Source organism: Ostrinia nubilalis, chromosome 19 (assembly GCF_963855985.1).
Source record: "Ostrinia nubilalis chromosome 19, ilOstNubi1.1, whole genome shotgun sequence".
NCBI lineage: Eukaryota > Metazoa > Arthropoda > Insecta > Lepidoptera > Crambidae > Ostrinia > Ostrinia nubilalis.
Genome location: NC_087106.1, coordinates 7,224,838 through 7,246,248, shown reverse-complemented (window position 1 = coordinate 7,246,248; position 21,411 = coordinate 7,224,838). Strand labels below are relative to the sequence as shown.

General features: G+C 35.5%; 1 protein-coding gene across 1 annotated transcript in view; it reads right to left on the bottom strand.

Annotated features, from left to right (window-relative positions):
- Nucleotides 1-21,411, bottom strand: part of LOC135080945 (transcription factor Sox-5-like) — a 344,811-nt gene that overhangs the window by 74,587 nt on the left and 248,813 nt on the right. Inside the window, exon 3 of the mRNA XM_063975666.1 lies at nt 17,394-17,906. Within this exon, the coding sequence (XP_063831736.1) occupies nt 17,394-17,902 (509 nt within the window). The 5' untranslated portion in view covers nt 17,903-17,906. The remainder of the gene's footprint in view (nt 1-17,393; nt 17,907-21,411) is intronic.

Here is a 21,411-nt window from a genome sequence, read left to right as displayed (position 1 = left end):
CAACATCAAATAGTTCGTGACACCCAAAGAAGCCAAAAAGTTCGCAACACGTTTGTGTTACAATTTGAATAATAATAATAGTCTCCATCCATAGCCCAGTAACCAGTCCATCCATCCTTCATCCATAACCCTAGTCTATTCACCAATAACTGCAATAGCTCCTGTGCACAGGCTGGGGATGGTCTCTGGCTACATCCCATGATAGATCCAGCATGTGCACCACTTTCACTTTTGTCGATTATTTTGCGCTTAAAACGGCCTCTACGTGTTGGATCTGTATCCCCACGCAAGCCTTATAAAGGACCGGGCCACTTTTGACCCGTGAGCTCCAAAGCGTACAAACATAATAATAATATCATTTATTTCAGATAAACAGTATCCATATCCAATAAGGTTGTGTTGTTAACTTTGCAGACTTTAGGTATGACGAACTATTTGACGCTGACTGTACAACAAAACAAGATGGAGACACGCGTTCAGATTTCGCTGACCGTTACACGTGTTAACATACAATGCTGTTGTTATAAATTTTCCTTTATACCGAACTACTTTCTCGGCTCGGCATTGCGTCCAAAAAATAATTGGAACTCATTAACTTCGATATTTGTCAAAAAAACGAAACCTTCATTTTTCACTCGTCTGATTGGGATATCTTTTATAATATCAGTGCAGTGTGTTTGACGAAAAAGTGTGCGGTAATTAAATTGTCCTATAACAATTAAAGAAAGTGCAATAATATTCTTAAAACTTAGGTGCCTAATTATAACAAATATCATTAAATTTCATGACGTAGAGCATTTTTGGAATGTTGAACAAACGTATGAATTTGTTAAGGGTAGTATTTAAACGAGTGACTGTAAATTTATGTTGTAAGTGTCAAAAATAATTAATGTGGGCTAAAGAATTACTAAGTGAGCGACTGAGTGCGAGTGACGAAAAATCAAAAGAATAGCAACTTACAAAAAAAAATTGAGTTCCCTAAAATACAAAATGAGAAGCTTCATAATATTTGAGCGACCTAATATTTGATTGAGTGTCAACGTTAGGTCCTGCATTTTTTTCAATATTTGGCAAATGCTTTTTTTATACTGAGCGGTATTTTTAACTTTAATGAAGTGGTTCGAATGCAAAAACTACTTTGAAAAATACTATTATGAGCAGCGTATTATGAGCCCACATTTAAATAAAAAATGATCTTATGAAATAAATATTTGACGGAACACTATTCTAGTAGCGAAAAAAATAAATCATTAAAATTTAAGGGTAGGTAATCAAATGAAACAATGTATTACGAAAAATGAATGAATAAATTTGTATTTTCTTAAATCGAATCAACAAAAAAAAAAAAAAAATAAGTCGCTTCTGTCAACCCAAAAAAAAAGTAATCTTATTAATAAGGTTCATTGATTGGTACCTATGAGGATTGAGGAGCTCTACCTACTCATCGTCACTGTATGATAAGTGCTGGCTTGGACTTAGCGGGCCGGCCTCGTTTTCTTTTTTGTCCAATAGGTATCAGTTTTGCTTCCAGTGGCGGTGTTGTTAGTTTGAGCCGAATTGCTAGACCCAAAACGTGTTTGCATACATATTTTGTTAAAAATTTGGGACAGTCGCCCCGCCCCCATTCGAATTCGCGCGCTGTAACAATCTGTAGTTTTCATTAATAAAGCGTATCAAAATAAAAAACATGAGACCTCAAATATAATATCAGTAACCAATAAATCATTAATAAAGCAGCTCACAAAACTTTGCTTAGAATTAACTTTTTTGTAGTTCGTTCAGTTAAACCTCAATTAGAAAAATCTAATGTATCTTCATATTAAAGTTGCCCTCTCTGTATTTCTAGTCGCTCACTTAGTAATTTAGTCGCCCGGATAGTATTTTTATGTCTGAAATGTAATAATCAAAACCCACATTTTGTAAGCTCGTTCTGGATTTTATTATTGATCAATATTCGTCGTTAGTTTGGTAAATTTTTCGCTTACTCAAATTCATACCGCTCAAGGTATTAAAACAGTATGCCATCATCAGTCGCAAAGTTTTTTTTTAGTCGCTCGTTTTATAATTCCCCATTTGTTAATAGTTCAAAATCCATTAAATATAAGAAAATGACCATTATTATTAAGTCACTTTTTTACTTCCGACTGTGCAGCGAACAAATTAATATCTACAGGAGAAACCTTTTTCAGTATTGTCAAAATGACAATCAACACATTCGATTGCACTCGCCTTGTCAATATTAACGTGCCCTCGCAGAATTTAGCTAACTATATCAAAATGCCGCACCTTAAATTAACGTGTGTTGTATTGTACAAAAACCGCGTTGCGAACTCCAATACAATAGAGTTGTATGGGTTCAGTAGAGTCAGTTCATTTTCACTGTGTTCTTTATTATTATTGTAACGTTTGGTTTATTATTGCTATATTTTTAACCGTACTCTATTATAGGTCTAACGCCGATTTTTGCACTTTTCTAGTTTTTGATAATCTAATCATCACATTTTAGGTCTAATTTCAAGTTGCTTATAGAAAAAAAAAATTGGAAAGATAACCAGCCAGGTTCTTTTGACTGTAAGTTTTTTAAATACTTACTAATTTTAAAAATAGAAGTTTACAAAACTATCGTGTTTTTTTTTTTTCATTTTTTCTCTTGTCACCCGAGGTTTTATTTTTGTCCCCAGCCAGTACCTATTTTATGTAACACACCTACTGATACTACTACACTTGTTTGTATTAAGCCAATACGATGCCGAAATAAAAGTGGTATCGATCGTGCAACACTCGTCCTGTCACTCAATAGTGTTGTGCTTTATTTTCCTGTTCAGTGATATTGTCACTTGATATTTTTGTGCTATTGTTATACCGATAGCATAAATCATAGACGGCATGTCAAGCAAACACTGGTATCTTAAGTAGTAAATAATAGGGGCTATTTTGCAATAAAATTGTATAGTATGTTTTGTTGACTGTAGGTAATTCATTCGGTACTGCTGAAGCGTGGCGTGGTGTAATGTGAACACTAACGTAAATGTAAAGAATAAAGGTGCGATTTTAAAATGATTAATTTTTTTTACCATTACGTTAGTATTATTTTTTCTAGAATATTTTTAGGGTTTCCGACATCAAATCATGTAAGTCTGCTGGTGATACAAAAACAAATTATCAAAAGGCTAGAGGGATAGTTTTTTACTAAGCAAGTATTTAGCACCCTAGATTGCTTTTCACTTAGCATAAGGTGTGATTGCGGTCAAATACTTCTGTCTGCTGCATAAAAACGTGTAAAAAAGGCGATATAAAAAAAAATATAAGTTAGGTATAAAATGTGTTGCCTTTTCAACTCTAATTTGAACTCTATTGTCCACTAAACTCCCCTAAAACAATACATTAGTGACATTAACTAGTAAGTTACTTATGAGGGGAGAGGGGAACTAATAGAGCAATCGGCTACCACTCGATTTGGAGATCGAATCATCCGATTATTCCGACTCGGATGACCCAATCGATTCTTTTCATTAGTGATGTGTTTTTGAAGCGAATGTTTTGTTAGTTTTTTAAGTAATACAGGGTGAAAGGGCCTATCAGGAGGTAATCAATGTAGGATTTGTGACTTCAACCGCATGTATTTCGATAAATTAACCTAGCAAATCGCTTTATTCTATTCTAGAATGTAGCTTAGGTAAGCTAGAACATTGTAAAATTTCATTAGTCTGGTATTTTTACGTTAATGCTTAAGAAACGTCAATCCATCCAAACTGCCTCGTTTATAAATACATAATAAAAGATGAAGTAGAGATAGATTAGTTTTTTCTCGCATTACACGATTGCCTTTATGCACCGCACGCCTGGTCATTGTATAAACAAAAGTTACTTTTAAGATTTAGTAAACAGAAGGATGCAAATCGGGTCCCTTAAGGGTTGTCTGCTGCAGGGGTGGTGTCATTAAAATGGATGCCAAGGGTTGAGCTGACATTATACAGGCCGCTCTGTATGCACGCGGAACATGTAAATTTTAGCTTGTAGAACACGATTTTAAATATAGTGCAGTTTTATAATGTTTAAATTAGTCCCTACATTTATTTATTTAATATTTAATGCCAAAAAATCTACATTTTTAAATAATTTATAAGTATAAAAATTCAAGTTTAAATGTAACGAAAGCCATTAACTATATTTAAGGGTTAAATGTGATTAAATAATTTTAATAGCAAAAAAATTTAAATGATATTTTGAAAGTACGCTTTCAATATTACCGGGATTATTCATTTATTATGTGACTATAAATTTTCTAAAACCTTAACATGAATCCAAAAAAAATATCAGATTGCTATTTTTGGTAGTTAACATTGAAATGCCAATATTTATTAAATCCACATTTCAGTTCTGATCAAAAAACAAACACCCTGTATGTATACCTATACGTGACAAGTTTAAAAAAGTAATTTTGTAAAGCTGCTGTCGGCACCCGCGCCACCTGACGGCCTCATAAACAGGTTGTAAGCGAGTCGGCGACAGGGTTCCGTACAAATTGTTATTAGGATCAGTTATGAAAAGCACGATAAGATTTTCCATGACTGTTCTATATTATGGGCTCTAGTCTGGTTTACTACTACTGCTACTAGATACTTTTAGTGATTTTGTGACATATTATTGCGTAACCCAGATTAAAAAGATTTAAGGTGATGGAAAACTTCAGACAAAACTGCTATTGAATTGTCTAAGAAACTACGAAAACACTCACATTTGAATGTTATCAGGCAGCTTGTAATTTAATTTTAGTGGTGTTTCTTACACTGATGTACTGAATGTAAGTATTATTATGGTATAAGATTCGTTGGTTATCCTTAATAAAGAAAATCTTTTTTTTTACTGCAGTTTAAGCACTGAAACTTATTAAAAGATATTTACTTATTTATTTTGAGACACAGCAGAAAAATGTTACGAAAGAAATTTTCCAGGAATACCTGTTATTCATCTACTCACCTTTTCTCGCCTTTCCATCCACCCACCGAACTCCAAAACTCAATAACCTAACTTCATTCTTTTACATTTGAAACTTCTTTGATTTCCTTCCCTATTCGATTTTCTTTGACGTATTAGAACCTCCATCAAATGCAAAAATAATTGCCCTTGCTTCTGATAGGGATTCTTTTTATGAGTTTTTTAATAGGTATTCTCTTTCGGAATAAATTAATTGTGATATAATTAGGAAGAAACCACCGCCTTTGTGGGAATGACAACTTTTCAAATGATACCTTTGAAGGTTTTTAAAGAAATTGATCATTTGAAGACAATGTCAGGGAATTTTTGCAATGAAAATTCAAATTGAATGCTTTCTAGGAAATCGAACGCTGATAGAAATTCGGAAAAATGATCTTTGATGTCGGTTTGGGTTTGGGAAATTTGAAATAAAAAATTGTATAATTACGAAAAACAAAAAAAAAATGGACGGCGGCACCAATATCGGACAAATAATAAGTTACAGTAATAAAGTTTATAGTTAACAACGTCATTATTGACCTTTATTGGTTAGGTGCAATGTACTTGTATGATTTCTTTTATTTTTATAAATTTGAAAACAATGTTGTTTGACTGAAGCGCTGTTAAGGCGACATTTTTTTACTCACTTGGCTAAAAAGTTTAAAATACATTCACAAAAGATACTTTGTAGCAACTTGTACGAAACAGATAAAGTCACCGCGAGCAAGTACAGTTAACCACACTAACAATTAGAACCCTTATTCCTTTGCAATAAGGTTTCAATTCCAATGAAAAGTCAGCAACAACAATAAACCCGTCGCTAGGGCTGTCTACATCATCGCGCATCAACTATTCACGAGCAGGGTTGCCGCCGACACAATTTGTGACAACAATAAAAAATCCCTTAACGCGAGACAACGGTAACTGCTGGGTTATTCGTCTTGCTCGCCCCTTGTCGCGGACGTAGGATTTGAGAGGATATGCCCATTTTCTAAAATGTCAAATTTTCGGCATGATCCTTCCAAGATCTTTTTCTTTCAGTCCAGGCATGATGGGGAAAAATATTGCCTTCAGCATTAAATTCATGCCGTATGTCGACTGCCGAGGTAGGGAGTTAAAAACATCCGGTAAAGAAGAACGGTCATCTGTGACCCAGGCCCGACAGAAACGAGACATACCTCAGTTTTTTTGTCATGTCTTAATTAGTTAAATTATATATTTTTTATATTCGAAATCTATGTATAACACTAAAATATTACCCTTTGTTTTTGTTCAGGCGTTATACAAAAACTAATACAAAATGCATATTTATCACCAAAATTGGTAAATGTATGTACCTAAATGTCTATTACAGCTGCTATGGAATGTATCTAGGTGACCTGGAGATACAGCCGGATTATACAGGGTGGAAACGAGAAGTTACAAAATCCAAAAATTCAATGTTACCAGATTCCATAATCTGTAACCTATTATTGGTACCATTTGAAAGAGCTCGTGTAGCACTTTCAGAATCAGTAACTAGTTTTTCGATATCTTGTATAGTTTAGAAATAATCGAGGGAGATCACTTATCGTTCCATATGTATAACCACCCTGTACCTATAATCCGGCTGTATCTCCAGGTCACCTAGATACATTCCATAGCAACTGTAATAGACATTTAGGTACATGCATTTACCAATTTTGGTGATAAATAGGCATTTTGTATTAGTTTTTGTATAACGCCTGAACAAAAACAAAGGGTAATATTTTGGTGTTATACATAGATTTCGAATATAAAAAATATACAATTTAACTAATTAAGACATGACAAAAAAACTTAGGTATGTCTCGTTTCTGTCGGGTCTGGGTTTTTTTTGTATGGGGCGTGACCGTTCTTCTTTTACTGTGTGCACCATCACCGTACGCCCTTGATACGGAAGGAAGTTAATGTCCAGATTTTATGTTATCAGACATACATATATCTCTTAAAATAGTATTACTACATAACCGTATTGCATTTAAAATAGGATAATATAATTTTTATCCCATCTCGATCTCACATTTTGGACGAAATTATTTCATATTTTTTTCCATCAATTTGAAATCAAATTTAGTTTAAATTAAATACATCCTGAATGTTTTAATATTAGTATGTTTAGTTTAATCAATTACTCAACTGAAGTTAGAATTTATGCTTAAGTTTCAATTTCGCTTCCAACGTCGCGTCGTTGGCACATCCACACAATTCTTTTCACAATGCTCATTACTATTTCACAGGGCGGTCGTCTGTCATGCCGCTGCGTTTTTATTGACGTGCGGGAGTCGCGCGGCCGCCGTGCGGGGAACTGATGGCATTTTAAATCAGGTTAAGGTCAAGAATGGAGGCAGTATTGTGAATAAAGAATGCATTGAGTATTTATTTAGGTAAAAATGAATCATGCCTCAAGATCTTGGGATGAGTAATTGTACACAAGACGTAAAAGAGGGATTTACTTAAAAACAAAAGCAAATAGGTACGCGAAAATGTACATAAAATAGAAGAAAATAATAAAACGGAATACAGTAGCAAGCTTGTTAAGAATAAATAGTCCAATCAGTAAAATTGCACTTTCACAAGTTGTATGGACATCGAAAACTATTTTCCCGCGTCGACATTCCATTTGTATTTCAAACAGCCGCCATTTTGCAACGAAAACATTTCAGCCAGAACCGCTCACCCAATATTACCCTTATAAATAAACTGGACTCCGATTCTGTGATCAATAAAAATACATCCGGAACGTTCGCATGAATTCTTCATTTGAAATTGTATGACCAGCCATGTTAGGGCATTATCATTTTTAGTGCTCGCCACACTGGTATATTCAGATGGAATTTTTGATGCACTGGCGACACAGCCGCGCTGCGATTGGCTGCCCTGAATATTGTATGAACCAATCACGGGACTGCGCCCGTTGCATTCCGATTTCAAATGTACGCGCGGATAGTGTTGTCGGTTGGTCCACTTACATTCCGCCCATTTGCCGCATTTGAATAGGTGTATACCCGAAAATAACTGGGTATGATAACCGGGTAAAACATGGTTTAAAAATATAGGTAAAGCTAGAATAAAAAAGAATACACCAAATACAAGATTCAAAGTAGTAACTAGAAGTAACTTAAAATTCATTTCATAATAATTATAATACTGCAACTATTGCAAGCTATAGTTTTTTATAATCCGCCTAGATAGTTAGTTATGATATTAAATATCCGGTATTCTACTTTTCTGCACCACATCACTACGTACAGTCGGCGACAAAGTCAGGTACGAGTATTTCGCAATGTAATCGAACCACGGCATAATTTCGTTATTTCGAAATCTGATTAGTCTCGTGGACACGCTGAAGTAAATGATTCGACGATTAACTGCATTATTGAATAGACTGGACTTGCTTGACAAAAGTTATTTGATAGCCAAATGCATAAACTCAATGAAAGCAGAAATCTTGCGAATATCAACGAAAAGGTTATCAACGTGACGTAGGCTTTTCGATTATCGTGTGGGTGACGTCACAATCACAAGCCTAGTGTCAGACAGACTTCATGACTCGAGTTGTCTGTGGTACAACAGTCGAAACTGTAGCCTAAGGTGCTTCAAAAAACGAATTATAAGTCTTGAAATGTTGCGTGAAGAAGAAAAAGTACCGTAGAGTAAAAGAGTAAAAGTTACATTGTATAACATTTCTGTGTCGATATTAGAAATCGATTATTATTTTTAAACATTATAATAATGTCTTATTCTTCACAGTGTTATAATGCACCAAGTTATTGTTGATTTATAGTCCGCTGACTATATTTTGGTCATTCGCTAAAAGTAATAACCGATAACCTATGGCTTGGCCGAAATTATTGTTCCTTTATTGTTTGCATTACTTATCTGGCTTAATATAAATAGAATTAGATCATTTGGGTGAAAACAACCTGATAATATTATGACACATTTGTGTTGTCTACAATAATGTGAAAATAATTGTTCTTATGACATTGAGAAATATTTTCAGCAGATATATATTATTTGTAAGACGTCACAACTTAGAGGTCATAATTTTATTGGATTCTCTTAGATTACTTATATTACGCGTCAAAATTAATAACGATAATTATATTTTATTTTAGAACAGAAAATTTTCAAACTAACTGTACCCAGACCCACACTTACATCTTATATAATTAAAACAATATGACCACAATCAGTCTTCATATTCAATAAGCGTTTAAATAGACAATTCGCACAATGGCCGCCATTGTCACAACCATGTGTGGGGCAAATCTAAGCAGAAAGCCATTTAGTCATTGGCCATAAAGAGTTATTGTGCGCACAAAGCTTTATTGTCTGTGGTCCTTGTCGATTGTCTTGCGTTTGCGCATGACATGCCTCGTTGTGTCACATCCAGTTATTATTAGGTGTGCAGGTTTGCCTTGGCTAAATTGTTTTGTAAAGATACGTTGGTAGAAGATTCCAGTAATGCAATAAAGATAACATAATATTTTTCAGTACTAGCACACAATTTAACCATTAAAATATTTGCTGTTATCAGTTAGGTGACTGATAGATTGCAACGGAGGGAAGTAGATATTGTAATTCGAACTCCTTCTACATTGTTCTGATTAAATTCGTTGAGGGTTCCAAGACAGTTAGTTATCCCCCGGGACTACTCAACCTTCAGTGGCTGGGTTTCATTGGAGGCCAAGCTGTAGATCCTGGCAATACAGGAGTTGCGATGGGAACTAGATGTGGGAATAGTCCCGATTAATCAGTTATGTGATATGTGAGGTGATGATGAACCAAACTTTTTACAGTTGAAGAGTTCATGGAAGATTACAGAATGTAGTTCTTTAAAATGAGTTTTTATAACAGATTTCACGGTCACTTTTGCAGCAGCATGTATCAAACGTTAAAATAAAATTTCGCAATGATGGATATCATCAAAATAATATTGTTTATACTTACAGTTGGCGAGATTCTGTAAATAGTTTCAGTTGGAATAACCTTGTTGCATCAGTAAATTATTTGAGCAAAGAATCGCGTTGGATTTAAATATAAATCGTTGCAAATTAATCGTTTTCATGAGGTGTATTAGGTTTCAGATATCCATCTCCATGGCCTAGTATAGTTAGAGGTGTTCTGTTCCAGTCCTGGGATAAATTTCCAGCTGGGAAGCAAATTTATGAATCATATTATGACATAGTTACAATTTGGATAAGTCCTTATGAATTTGATTACAATGATAGTATGAAAATATAATTTCAGATTTCATGATAAATCAGAGATGACAAGTTATAATACAAGAAGGTGACTTAAAGATGAAGCTTCACACAGAGCAATGTAAATTTTGCACCAACGAATACCTATTACACAATAATGTCGATATGAACAGAGTACGTAGCTATTTTAACATCGCTAATGACCACGAACACTAATCCAAGAGATTCTTGCAACAAAAAAAGGACACTGCAACAGGTAAATGAATAAAAACCATTTGATGCAACATGACTAATGTGCCGAACAAAAGGCCAGCGCTAATGGGAAAAAAGTTCAAAAATTAAGACGCCAATACATCGTGAGGTTTACAAAAACATTGTTGAAGTCTAAAGGCCCCGGGTGAGGCATCACTCATAACAACAATAAATAAGATATTCACATTAACTAATGTTGCCGGCCTCTTATAATTTGAACAGTTACATTGTGCTTTCAAAATATATATCACTGTACAAATTACTGCTCGACTATTGTTAGCGTTTTGGTGGGGCTGATGAGGGTATAGCCCAAGAAATAAGTGAAGACAGGTTCACGATTGTAGCACTGTTGTCATGCTTATGATTGTAGCACTGTTGCGATGTAAAGTGACTTGTCATTTCTCTTTTCCTAAAGGTAGAATAATGTCCCTTTCAACAATGTTGTAATTTAACAGCGGAGCGTCTTATTTCATGATGTTTTGGTATAGCAAAAAAGATAGAGAAATTCATAGGCAATCTAAGACTTTTCCTGTCTGACTGAACCTGATCTCGAAAAGAAGACTTCAACTTCACTCCACACATTCGTTGATAGCATGCCAAACTCTTCCACTGGCTGAATAACGATTGTTATAAACAATCTTTTTTACACCGCTTTAAGTCGGAATTTAGCCACTATACCACCCCGAGCTCCATAAGGAAGATGGATAATTTATTTTATTTATCTAATGCGATAAACTCTACATTAAACTTACTTGTGTAAGTCTATGAGATTGTTCTCTTATATCGCTTGAAGCTGTAACTTAGCCCTTATATGTATAACTTCGAACTCCATAAAGGAGATATTATGTATTTAATTAATTTATCTGCTGGTATCTCAAACTGTACATTTTAATAATCTGGTGTTATAAACTCTATTAGACTACACAATCTCTTATACCGCTTGAAACTGTAACTTAGCCCGTATACTACTCCGAGCTTCATAAAGGAGATGGATCACGCCACATTACGCCGCGTCTTAATCCGTCGGCGATTACCTTCATAATTAGTGCACCGCCCCAGGACAATGGGTGAGCATTTGTCTTAATATATTTGAAAACAGTCATATCCATTGTTTTTGGAGTATACAGTCATTTGGACAATTGGTTTGAACAATAAGGTTATTACTTTGGTCTTCTTAAGGAGAAAAATAAAGTTCATTGCGGTAATTTTTTTGTCAAATATGTATTTTTATGCAATACTTAATCTAGCTTCCCTAAGAGGAACCCTTTATTCGACAAGATACTGAACTGATAGTAATAAGTTTTTATTTACCTATGTGAATTCAATAGAAAAAGAAACCAATTTTATTAATAGTGTCATATTCTCACGGACCAACACGAGCGAAGCTGTAATAATAGTTCTATAACAATCCACTTTTTAGAACATTGCAATTTGATTAGTTTTACACCATGTTACAAAATACACGTTCTAAATCACTAATGTGATTAATTTCAACATGAAAGCTTGTTAAACAAAGTCACATGATTAGATTCCTGGAATTCAGTAGACGTATTTACCTACATACTTAATGATATTTGTGTATGGTTTTTGACTTTCACATTGAAATTGAAATTTACAAGTCAATATTTACCAGAGTATGTAACAGAAATTAGCTACCAATATATCAAAAAGTCAAATCAACTGGCGAATTAACAAATAATGGTATTATAAAAGAGATAAAACCGCTGTAATGCTACTGGGAATAACACTTTATCTATACATTTTAAGATTGAGTGATGTCGTATAGGCGACTCAGGGAGAAATAAGGGAACATCAGGCCTCTGCAACCAGACTGGCCAGCGTGAGAAGTGTAGGCCATATCCTCCATTTGTCTCTGGTACATTAGAGAGGGTTAACCTCCTGTAATGGAGACTGAATGACCTGATGATGATGAATCAAAGTAAGTCCACGATCCAGAATCTAGTTTCCACTGTATACAAAACAATGTATACCATAGTAACTGAACTAACACATCCGTGACAACAATCATAATGTAAACAAAGGCAATTAATTATATGAATTATAAGATAAAGGGGTTGATAAGCCGCGTAAATACAAATATTGACATAGTTCCACAGTGACACCACCTTAACCCCTTATCGCCTATTATTAAACTATCTGGATCTAGCGTTATTGTCACCTAGAGTGATATATACGCACTAACTGGGCCTATTATACAGCATTACACTACTAAATTTAAAACTGACGTGTAGTTTTTGCTAAATAACATTTTTACATCGTTATCCTCAAAGTAAATTGCATGATTTCTCAATATTGACTTAAGGTTGAAAATCGGTAGGTAACCAGAATGTTCTACACACAACAGCACGTCAATCTAAACATTGTGAGATAATAATTAAGTCACTCATGTCCTAACTACTATACTGAGAGTCTGCAAAATATGTATAAAGCAGTAAAATATTTTAACTTATTTGGGAGACATTTTTTTCCAGTAGCAATGGAGACCTTTAGCTTGATCTCCATATCGATAGCAATCCCATACAACTATGAGGTCTTAGTTGCCTGCACATCTAAAAAAGATTTCCACACAATCAAAGCTAGCACTAGCTTCTCAAAAACTCTTGCTAATTTTGACACTAAAAACAAAATGGACGGAAGCTAAACAAGCTCTGCTCGTAAATCTTCGTCTCATTATACCTCGTAATAACAGTTCGCGGGAGATGGTCACCGACATAAACCCGACTAACGCCGTAGACAATTAGTCGGCGTAATAATAGAGAACAGTGGCGACCGACCTTCTGCGAGACGGTTTACACGGCGCGATGTCGAAAAGATGTGGACACGATTTGTGTAATCGTATGGTATCGTTTCAGCCAAATGACGTCCACAGCTGGACAAAGGCTTCTACCTGCTCCTACTCCTTCAAAGAGGATTTGTTAATGTATTCTTGTAAAACAGCCATCAAATTATATTTTTCGATAAAAAATGCAAAGAAAAATCTGTGTTCAGCATGCTTAAAAGTGATAGACTTACATAAAATATGATAGGTAACTCTAGTTACTGATTTAAGAGTTCTTTCAAATTAGACGTTTTGAGACGGACGTTTGTCGTCCGTTTGCAGGACCGCACACTGAAAATTTTATGACAACTGCGTTGGAATAAAAATGTCAGTCAATTACCAACAGAGTGCGCGGTCTTGCAAACGGAAGACAATCAGAAGAAGGAAAAGAAGAATCAATCATAAGCGTATATTTTTTTTTAAATTCCATTAATCCAATGTCATGTACCTATTACTAATACTCATCTCACTCACTTTTATTTTTTTATCAAGAAAAATGTTAAAAACAAGACACCATTTATATCTACAACGCATCGCATAGTCCAAAGTCGTATCGTATCGCGAGACTCGTCACGTAACGTGACATACGATTACACGACACGTCACAACATCGTCCCGTGCAAACCGCACCCTGAAGTGCGTTTACAAGCTAAATTGCACCAAGATAATTACCGTCCGGTGCTAATCTGTGCTGTGTATTAGAATTAACTGTGTTTTAAATGTGGCTACTGCTAACAATAAACAGTAACGTACGGAGTTAATTGTCTTGTAGCGCTGTTTTAACACCTATTTGAGTTTAGTCTAAAGGAGCAAGATAAATCGCTTGATGTTGTGGGAAATGCTGTTAAAGGTACACTTAGGCTGGTTTGCACCATCTTACTTTAACAAACGTCAAAACTCTGTACAAAAACACCGGTTATCGGTATAGTTACGGTTAAAGTTAGGTGGTGCAAATCACCCTTAGTAGAGTTAATGATAACCCAATCAACGAATTTTCGTACATTAATTTCCAAAATTCTTTAGCAATCATCAATACTATTGCATTTGATAATGTCTGGATAATTTGAATATCATTCCACTTTGCAATACAATTTAAAAAAATAAGTAATGCAACCTAAGGGAAGGCGCTGCCAAACGGCCATTGTGGAAATCATTGAGGGAGGCCTATGTTCAGCAGTGGACGTCCTGTGGCTGAAATGTGTAATACAACAAGTAACTAAATTGCTTTGTAAAAAAGATAAAACTTATGCTATCACAATTTACTACGTCCATATTTCATATTATATTGTACGCAGACCAATCATCCTCTTTATTAAATCTCAAAAGCGTAAGGATGAAACCAAAAATAAACCAGCAAAAATAAACTACCAAGTGTTACATAAAAACCGCAAATAAATCCCTGGCAGCATCAAAATGGCGATAATCCACACTATTTTAGTTTAACGCTCGAACAGTACATTTACTGCCATCTTATAATTTACTGCGAATGAAAATTTATGAAGCGAACACTTACCTACACTGTGGTAAGGTTTTGCTTAAACTGTCAATAAACTTAATGATCCCCCGTGGGTTAATGAAAAGCGTTATCGGGTGCTCTACGGGTTAAATGATTTCCTAATAGGTTTTAATTATCAGTGTAATGTTCGCGGTAACTTTGTCTTGGGATATTTTGCAAGAAACCATTAAAGTTACGGTTTGGTTCGTTATTTCCCAGTCTAGCCTAAAAGCCTACCCATCACATTATAGTTTAACTAAATATAAATAATTATAATTGAGTTCTTAACCTACTAATTAAAATTGACTAACTGAAAACCATACATGATCAAACCAGTACCTTGATGAATATACATAAGACAAAAAAAGATAGAAATATCCCAGATAAAACCTAAAATTCCTGAAAAATGTGTAAATAATATTTATTTTTTTTCTTCTAAAAACATTATTTCACGACTATACATTGTTTTCATGAAATAATTTGATAACGTCTCGCGTCTGAATGATACAATATCAGCTACATTAAGAAAAATATTATGTTTATCATGTGACTCATCACAATACTGTTATGTATTAATGATGTCACAAAACGATTTCGATATAATTCTACCTACTTATGTCTCTTACTCTCAAATGAGATGCATAACTACCTAAAATTTAGCTCTTGTCGCTGTAAGGTTTGTAGTAGTGACTAAGTTTCTTGCGCTGCTTCTTCTCAGCACTGGCCCATTTATTTTCCCGAAGCAGTGGTAGGGTTAATACTTGGACGTGTAAAGGTGCTTTTTAAAAGCGTAAAGTATTTGCAACAATAAATGAGTTTTGTGAGCTTTTTAGTACAAAACAACACTCAAAACTAGGTTAAATCTCAGTAATAAAGTCTGTTCTGTGATTGGTATTATTATTGGACAAATTAAATATCTTAATCTTGAAACTGAAATACCCAAGTTTTCAGCTTCATTCTGTAATACCTAGGACACATACTGCCCCGTCTGCTGACACGACATCTTAGTGCCGTGCCTATCATTTTAAATGGAAACTAAGCAGGTAGTTAACTAATAGTCGTTTCGTAGTTTTATAGGGTTTGCGGTGGTCCTGTACATTGTTTTTAATGAGCTATAACACGGTTAATTAAATACCAAACGACCGCCACTCGGTTATATTTTACGGACGCGTTGACGTATGCCGTTAATGTCGGAGTCACTTCGAGTTCGGACAATGGCGGCTTTTGTTTGTTTAAGTTTAATTTATGTAATCATAAAAGATGTTGAAATACACTATCACTAAGTATTCACAAACGATGCTTGCTTATGTGAAGCAGCAAATCGAACGCACGTTGAATAGAGCTCTGTGATTGGTTCGTGTGGTTACCCTGTGCGTTCACGCGCACTGTGAGACCTCATAGTAATGTTTGTGAATACGGGCGTTACAAACTTTTTGTAAGAAAATCTCCGTTTCGGAGTCCAAATCATGATTGAAATAGTTCAGTTTTTCAGAAGGAATTGTGTCTCCTCATCATACATAGAGATACATAATATATTTTTCCAAATGTTTTTAGACTACGTGCTCGATAAAGCAAATTAATATTTGATACCTACTTTATTAAAATGCAATCAGATCTTTAATTAAATTAACATCATTCGATACGACTACGGAACAACAAATCTTTATGACATAACACTTTAGGAGCATTATTTTAAGATGACAACATTCTTATCATTCCCATTGACCTGTAAAAATACTTGATAAAGGCTGCAACTGATAACAGGATCATTCTAGGTTCATTTTGTAGGTAGACAAATAAATATTTATAGTTGCATCTCGATAAATGGTTTCCGTATTATCGTCTCGGGTATAAAATAACAATCCGATGATATCGGAAACTGCCGTATAGGCAGAGTAAATACAAATGAGTAGGTCATCTTCATAGAAACGTATGGGTGCGGTTTGTATGCGGCGCGCACGCACACACTGACAAAATTTAGCGGTGATTGGCGGTGAGGTGCGCCAAATTTTGTAAGTGTGTGCATGCGCGCCGCATACGTATATTGGCGCTGACATACAAACCGTGCTCGGTGCGTTTCTATGAAGATGACCTATTCATTTGTATTTACTCTGGTATAGGTGACCATTTATATTGTCAATTAGTTGATAAGCAAGGTGCAGGCACTGATTAGTGAAATAATTTTTAACATAATCGATTTATGTTCAGTGATTAATGTGTGACTTTTCCGATTTACTGATTCGATGATACTATGAGTTCTCGATTAGTAGCTAGTTAGACTTTGGATACAATTAATCAGTCTTTATGTTTATAATGTGTTTGATTCATCTGCCGTGTTCTGCCTACTTTATGATTTGAAATTATTGTTGTTCAGTAATTTTGACGTTAGGGTTTCGTCAATACTCACAATCTTCCTCACACCCGAAGGATTAATTCCATAAAGGTCTTATAGGTATTAAGCGTCAGTAAAATACGTATGATATAAATATTATTTAACTATAAATAAACAGGTTCTGGGAGTTCCTTAAGTAGGTATAATCCTATCTGTAAGCTCCAACTATTTTATTTTTGGATTGAAAATTGCATGCATTAAAACACTTACTTGTTCTGTTTAACCGGCGTCGTCGACGGCGTAGGCCTCTTCTCTTCTTTGATCGTGCTGTTATTCATTTTAGAAGTCAGCCGCTTCAGCACGTCATCCATCGACCGCTTGTGCGGCGCGGCAAGCGACAAAGCGCTGTTGTGGTTCAACAACGAGTTATTATTGTTACAGAGTCCCAACACCTTGGCCTCAGCACCTGGGCTGCTGCATTCTGAGGAGCCCCGCCGTCTGTTCAGATCGCTGACTTGGTGGAGCCCTAATAACGACGATGGGACTAGAAGGTTGTTTGTCATGTCTAGATTTTCGAACCGCTGCTTCTTCGTCGGTCGCTCCTCGTCAAACTGGTCTTCTTCGCTGATGGAGGTCCTGGTGGAGGAGCAGGGGGACAGCTTGAAGTGCTGCTCCGGGTCGTCGGACTCGTGGTCGAAGTCGGCTGGGCCAGCCTCTGGTTTTTCGTCGGCAGCTCCGTCTTGCAATTTAGAAGGCGGCGATTTGCGTTTAGATGACATGTTTCTGGAAAGAAAAATCAATGGTGAATATTTGAAACTACCTTGATTATTTTAAAAAGAGACAGTAGCTTAAAGTAACAGGAATGCTACAAGTAAAGGTCTACAAAGATTGATAAAACAGAATTGGATGTTTTGAACTTAATATAGAACGTAAGTATTTTAGTAAGTTAACTTTATTAAACTAGTAAGGCTGAGTTGCGCCATCTTTTTTGACAAACGTCAAAAATCTGTCAAACTCCATACAAAAACACCGGTTATCGTTAAAGTAACGGTCAAAGTTAGGTGCTGCAACTCAGCCTAAGACTTTGTTTAAATTGTAATTCCAAGTGTAACCAAACCCTCATAGTAAAAGTATTGATTACAAACGTATACCTAAATAAATAGTACATATCTTCTATCGGCCATTTTCTTAGTAAAATGCAATAGACACAAACCGAACTGAGACTGACTTTAATGCAATTGAACGTGTCAAATGAGAGCCTAAGCACACAATTAACCAATCTACAATTAGCGTTGTCAAACAGCGGGTTGGACGTCAGCCGTCGAGCCGTCAGTTGACACTCGGTTCGTTAGGTCACGTAATTGGCTGTTAAATGTACTGATTGCTTCTGCTACTTGGCTCAAGGTGTCCAGAGACGCCAGTCTAAGGAGATCTGTAGATTTGGCGGATTTTGGCTCTTAAAGGTACAGTAAATAATTGTGTGTAAAGTAAATAGGTAACTGTGTAGATAAGTCACTAAAATTTTAAGTTATAAGTCTCTCGTGGTAAATAAACTAGACAGTAGGTACCAACTTACTACACTTAAAATCATGGTGAAAGGTTGAACATCATTTCTTCAGGGGTGTGACGAGGGGTAGTTATTCCATTCTAACCGCTTACCTCGAAATGTAAGTACCTAATGCCCGCCACTAAATTAGACTTGTAGACAGACATCTACTTTTTATTTCTTGTACATATGTATTAAGCTTACGTAGAGAAAAAAGCCTTAATCTTTATAAGCTCTATTTTAATGATTCTCTATTTTTTCCATTTACCTAAGTAGAACAAAGTTGACTGTACATAAGAAAATCGCACCTATTTCAACTACTAGATGTATCACTTAAACTTCTTCGGTTGATGTATAACGTGTATACACCACTACATTTTTATCACCGGAAAAAAAAAATCTGGGTAATGAGTTATTGATACTGATCCTATTTATGCAAAAAAAAAAGTTAAATAAAGCTACTCAAAATTTCATCCCAAAATTGGTAATATTTGGACACACGCGTCGCTAGCACTATTTACGCTCAACGCAAGGCCGCCCGTTACTATGGAGAGAGATGCGACGTTGCCGGCCCGACGCTTCCTAAAGGCGGCGGTGTACGTTTGTTGTGCGGCCATTATCACCCTCTCGCTCTTCCGGCCGCCGGCCGCGGTCGGTCAGTTGCGCGCGCGCGAGCTCTTTATCGGTCGTGAAGTGTCTTGTTAACATTGTATCAATCAAGTCAATAGTGTCGTGCAATTATTACGTTGTCTTACCAATTCACCTCACGTGAATACGTGTTAATGATACGTGCATTATTATTCTTGGCCGGAGAAATTGTGTAGTGCAGTTTTGCGACTGTACCGGGACAGCCACACTTCAGCACGATGCAGGGTGCTTATCAAAGCATTGAATTTTGCCGGTCCTAAGGCCGATCCTAAGCCCGGGTAAGTATGAAGGGAAAGTTGAATTATTTTTATTATTTTACCTAAGCGCCTACTAAAACCACCATCTAAAACTGTTCGCACCACTCAGCTGTTATGGCGGATCTTAAATTCACGAACTACGAACGACGCGCGATCTCAATTGGAGTTACACAGTAGGTATTATTATTAACTAGTGTTAAAAACTCACAGAAATACAACGTGACGTATTACGTAATTACTAAATTACTGTTTTCGTCCTTTGCCCTGCGTTCAATTACAATTCTAATTACCTACTTGAAATGTTGCAATAAAAATAGCCTAAGATAGGTAGCTAAGTAATACATTATTATTATTCTGTGATGATAACACTGAAAGCCGCTGTTTTGGCAGATCTTTGAATTACATATTTCTTTTAAAGTCGTAGTAGCCTCGTAACGACACATTGGTGTGTATTCGTAACGTATTCACAGTAGGTAGGTATTTCATTGTATTATTAACTTACAATTAGTGTTAACAGTCAGAATACCACGTAAAGAAGTACGTAAGTGTAATGAAACACTTATTAGAACTCAAAATTAATTTGAAATGTTGCATTATAATGGTCTAAATTAGTAATAATAACACTGGAAGCGTGGTCAAGGCGTGAGCGAGACAGACAGATCAATGTGCGAGCGCGTACGACTACTCTACTGAATGAACGAGCAGCGGAGTGGCCCAGCTGTGACGCGTAAAATAGGGACTAAAGAAAATTTAATAAAAAAATTAACTTTATAAAAATTTAATTTTTTTTTTTTTTACTTTATAATTTTCACACATTTCTACATAACCTGTTAAAAATTTTCCGGTGATAAAAAAGTAGTAGTGTATAACACGACTTGCCGTCGTCTGTGTTGGAAGTATACTAATAAAAGAGGGAATTATTTGAATTTAAACACGGTTTATTGACGTCCACACGGACGGAGAGAGCACAGAGAATACAGAGTTGCATAGACAAAAGTATGTACTTTTTAATTGAGGCAAAGGGCGGTGTTTACATAAATCCTGCAGTCTGTACAAACATAGTAAGTTCTAAACTAGCGAATAAACGGTCATTTTCCTCAGGGTTCACACTCCTCAACCACAGCAAAGCATCGACAGAGCTACAGACGTCTTATTACTTGCGACAACAGTCAAATCAGGGCTGTCTCCGTCTGGAGCTTTGATGTCTGTTTATCTTCGACTTGTACTTAATTAAGTGTTTACTGAATTCAATAACGCCATGTTGATTTTGACTTTTTTTGGAGCTGCTTTGACTGCAAATTGTGTGTATAAAGATGTAAAGTTCTTGAATTCAATTTGATTTCAAAACTAAAAAAATTAAGTAATTCAAAATGATAACAATTAATTTTGTATTCCAGGTGTCTTCAAGGAGAGAGTGAATAGGCACTAATGACAGAAATGTACTATTCTAGACTTAGGCTGAGTTGCACCACCTAACTTTGACCGTAACTATAACGATAACCGGTGCTTTTTGTAGGGAGTTTGACAGATTTTTGACGTTTGTTAAAGTTAAAGTAAGATGGTGCAACTCAGCCTTAATCTCACATAACATCAGGTATGATTGCAGTTAAATACCTGCTTTGTATTGGATAAAAAAACGAATCCTATAAATCAACTTTCGAAGAATTATAACAACTTTACAAATACATATCTCATTACTAACTTTAGGTAATGTCAACAAGTTGTTACTTGTTTTTTTCGAGACACGAATGATTTGATTTAACAGAAGCGAAAATCGATATCGATTATTCGTCAATATAGGCCGGGACAAAGTGCAGGAACACCGCAAAGGCCCGCT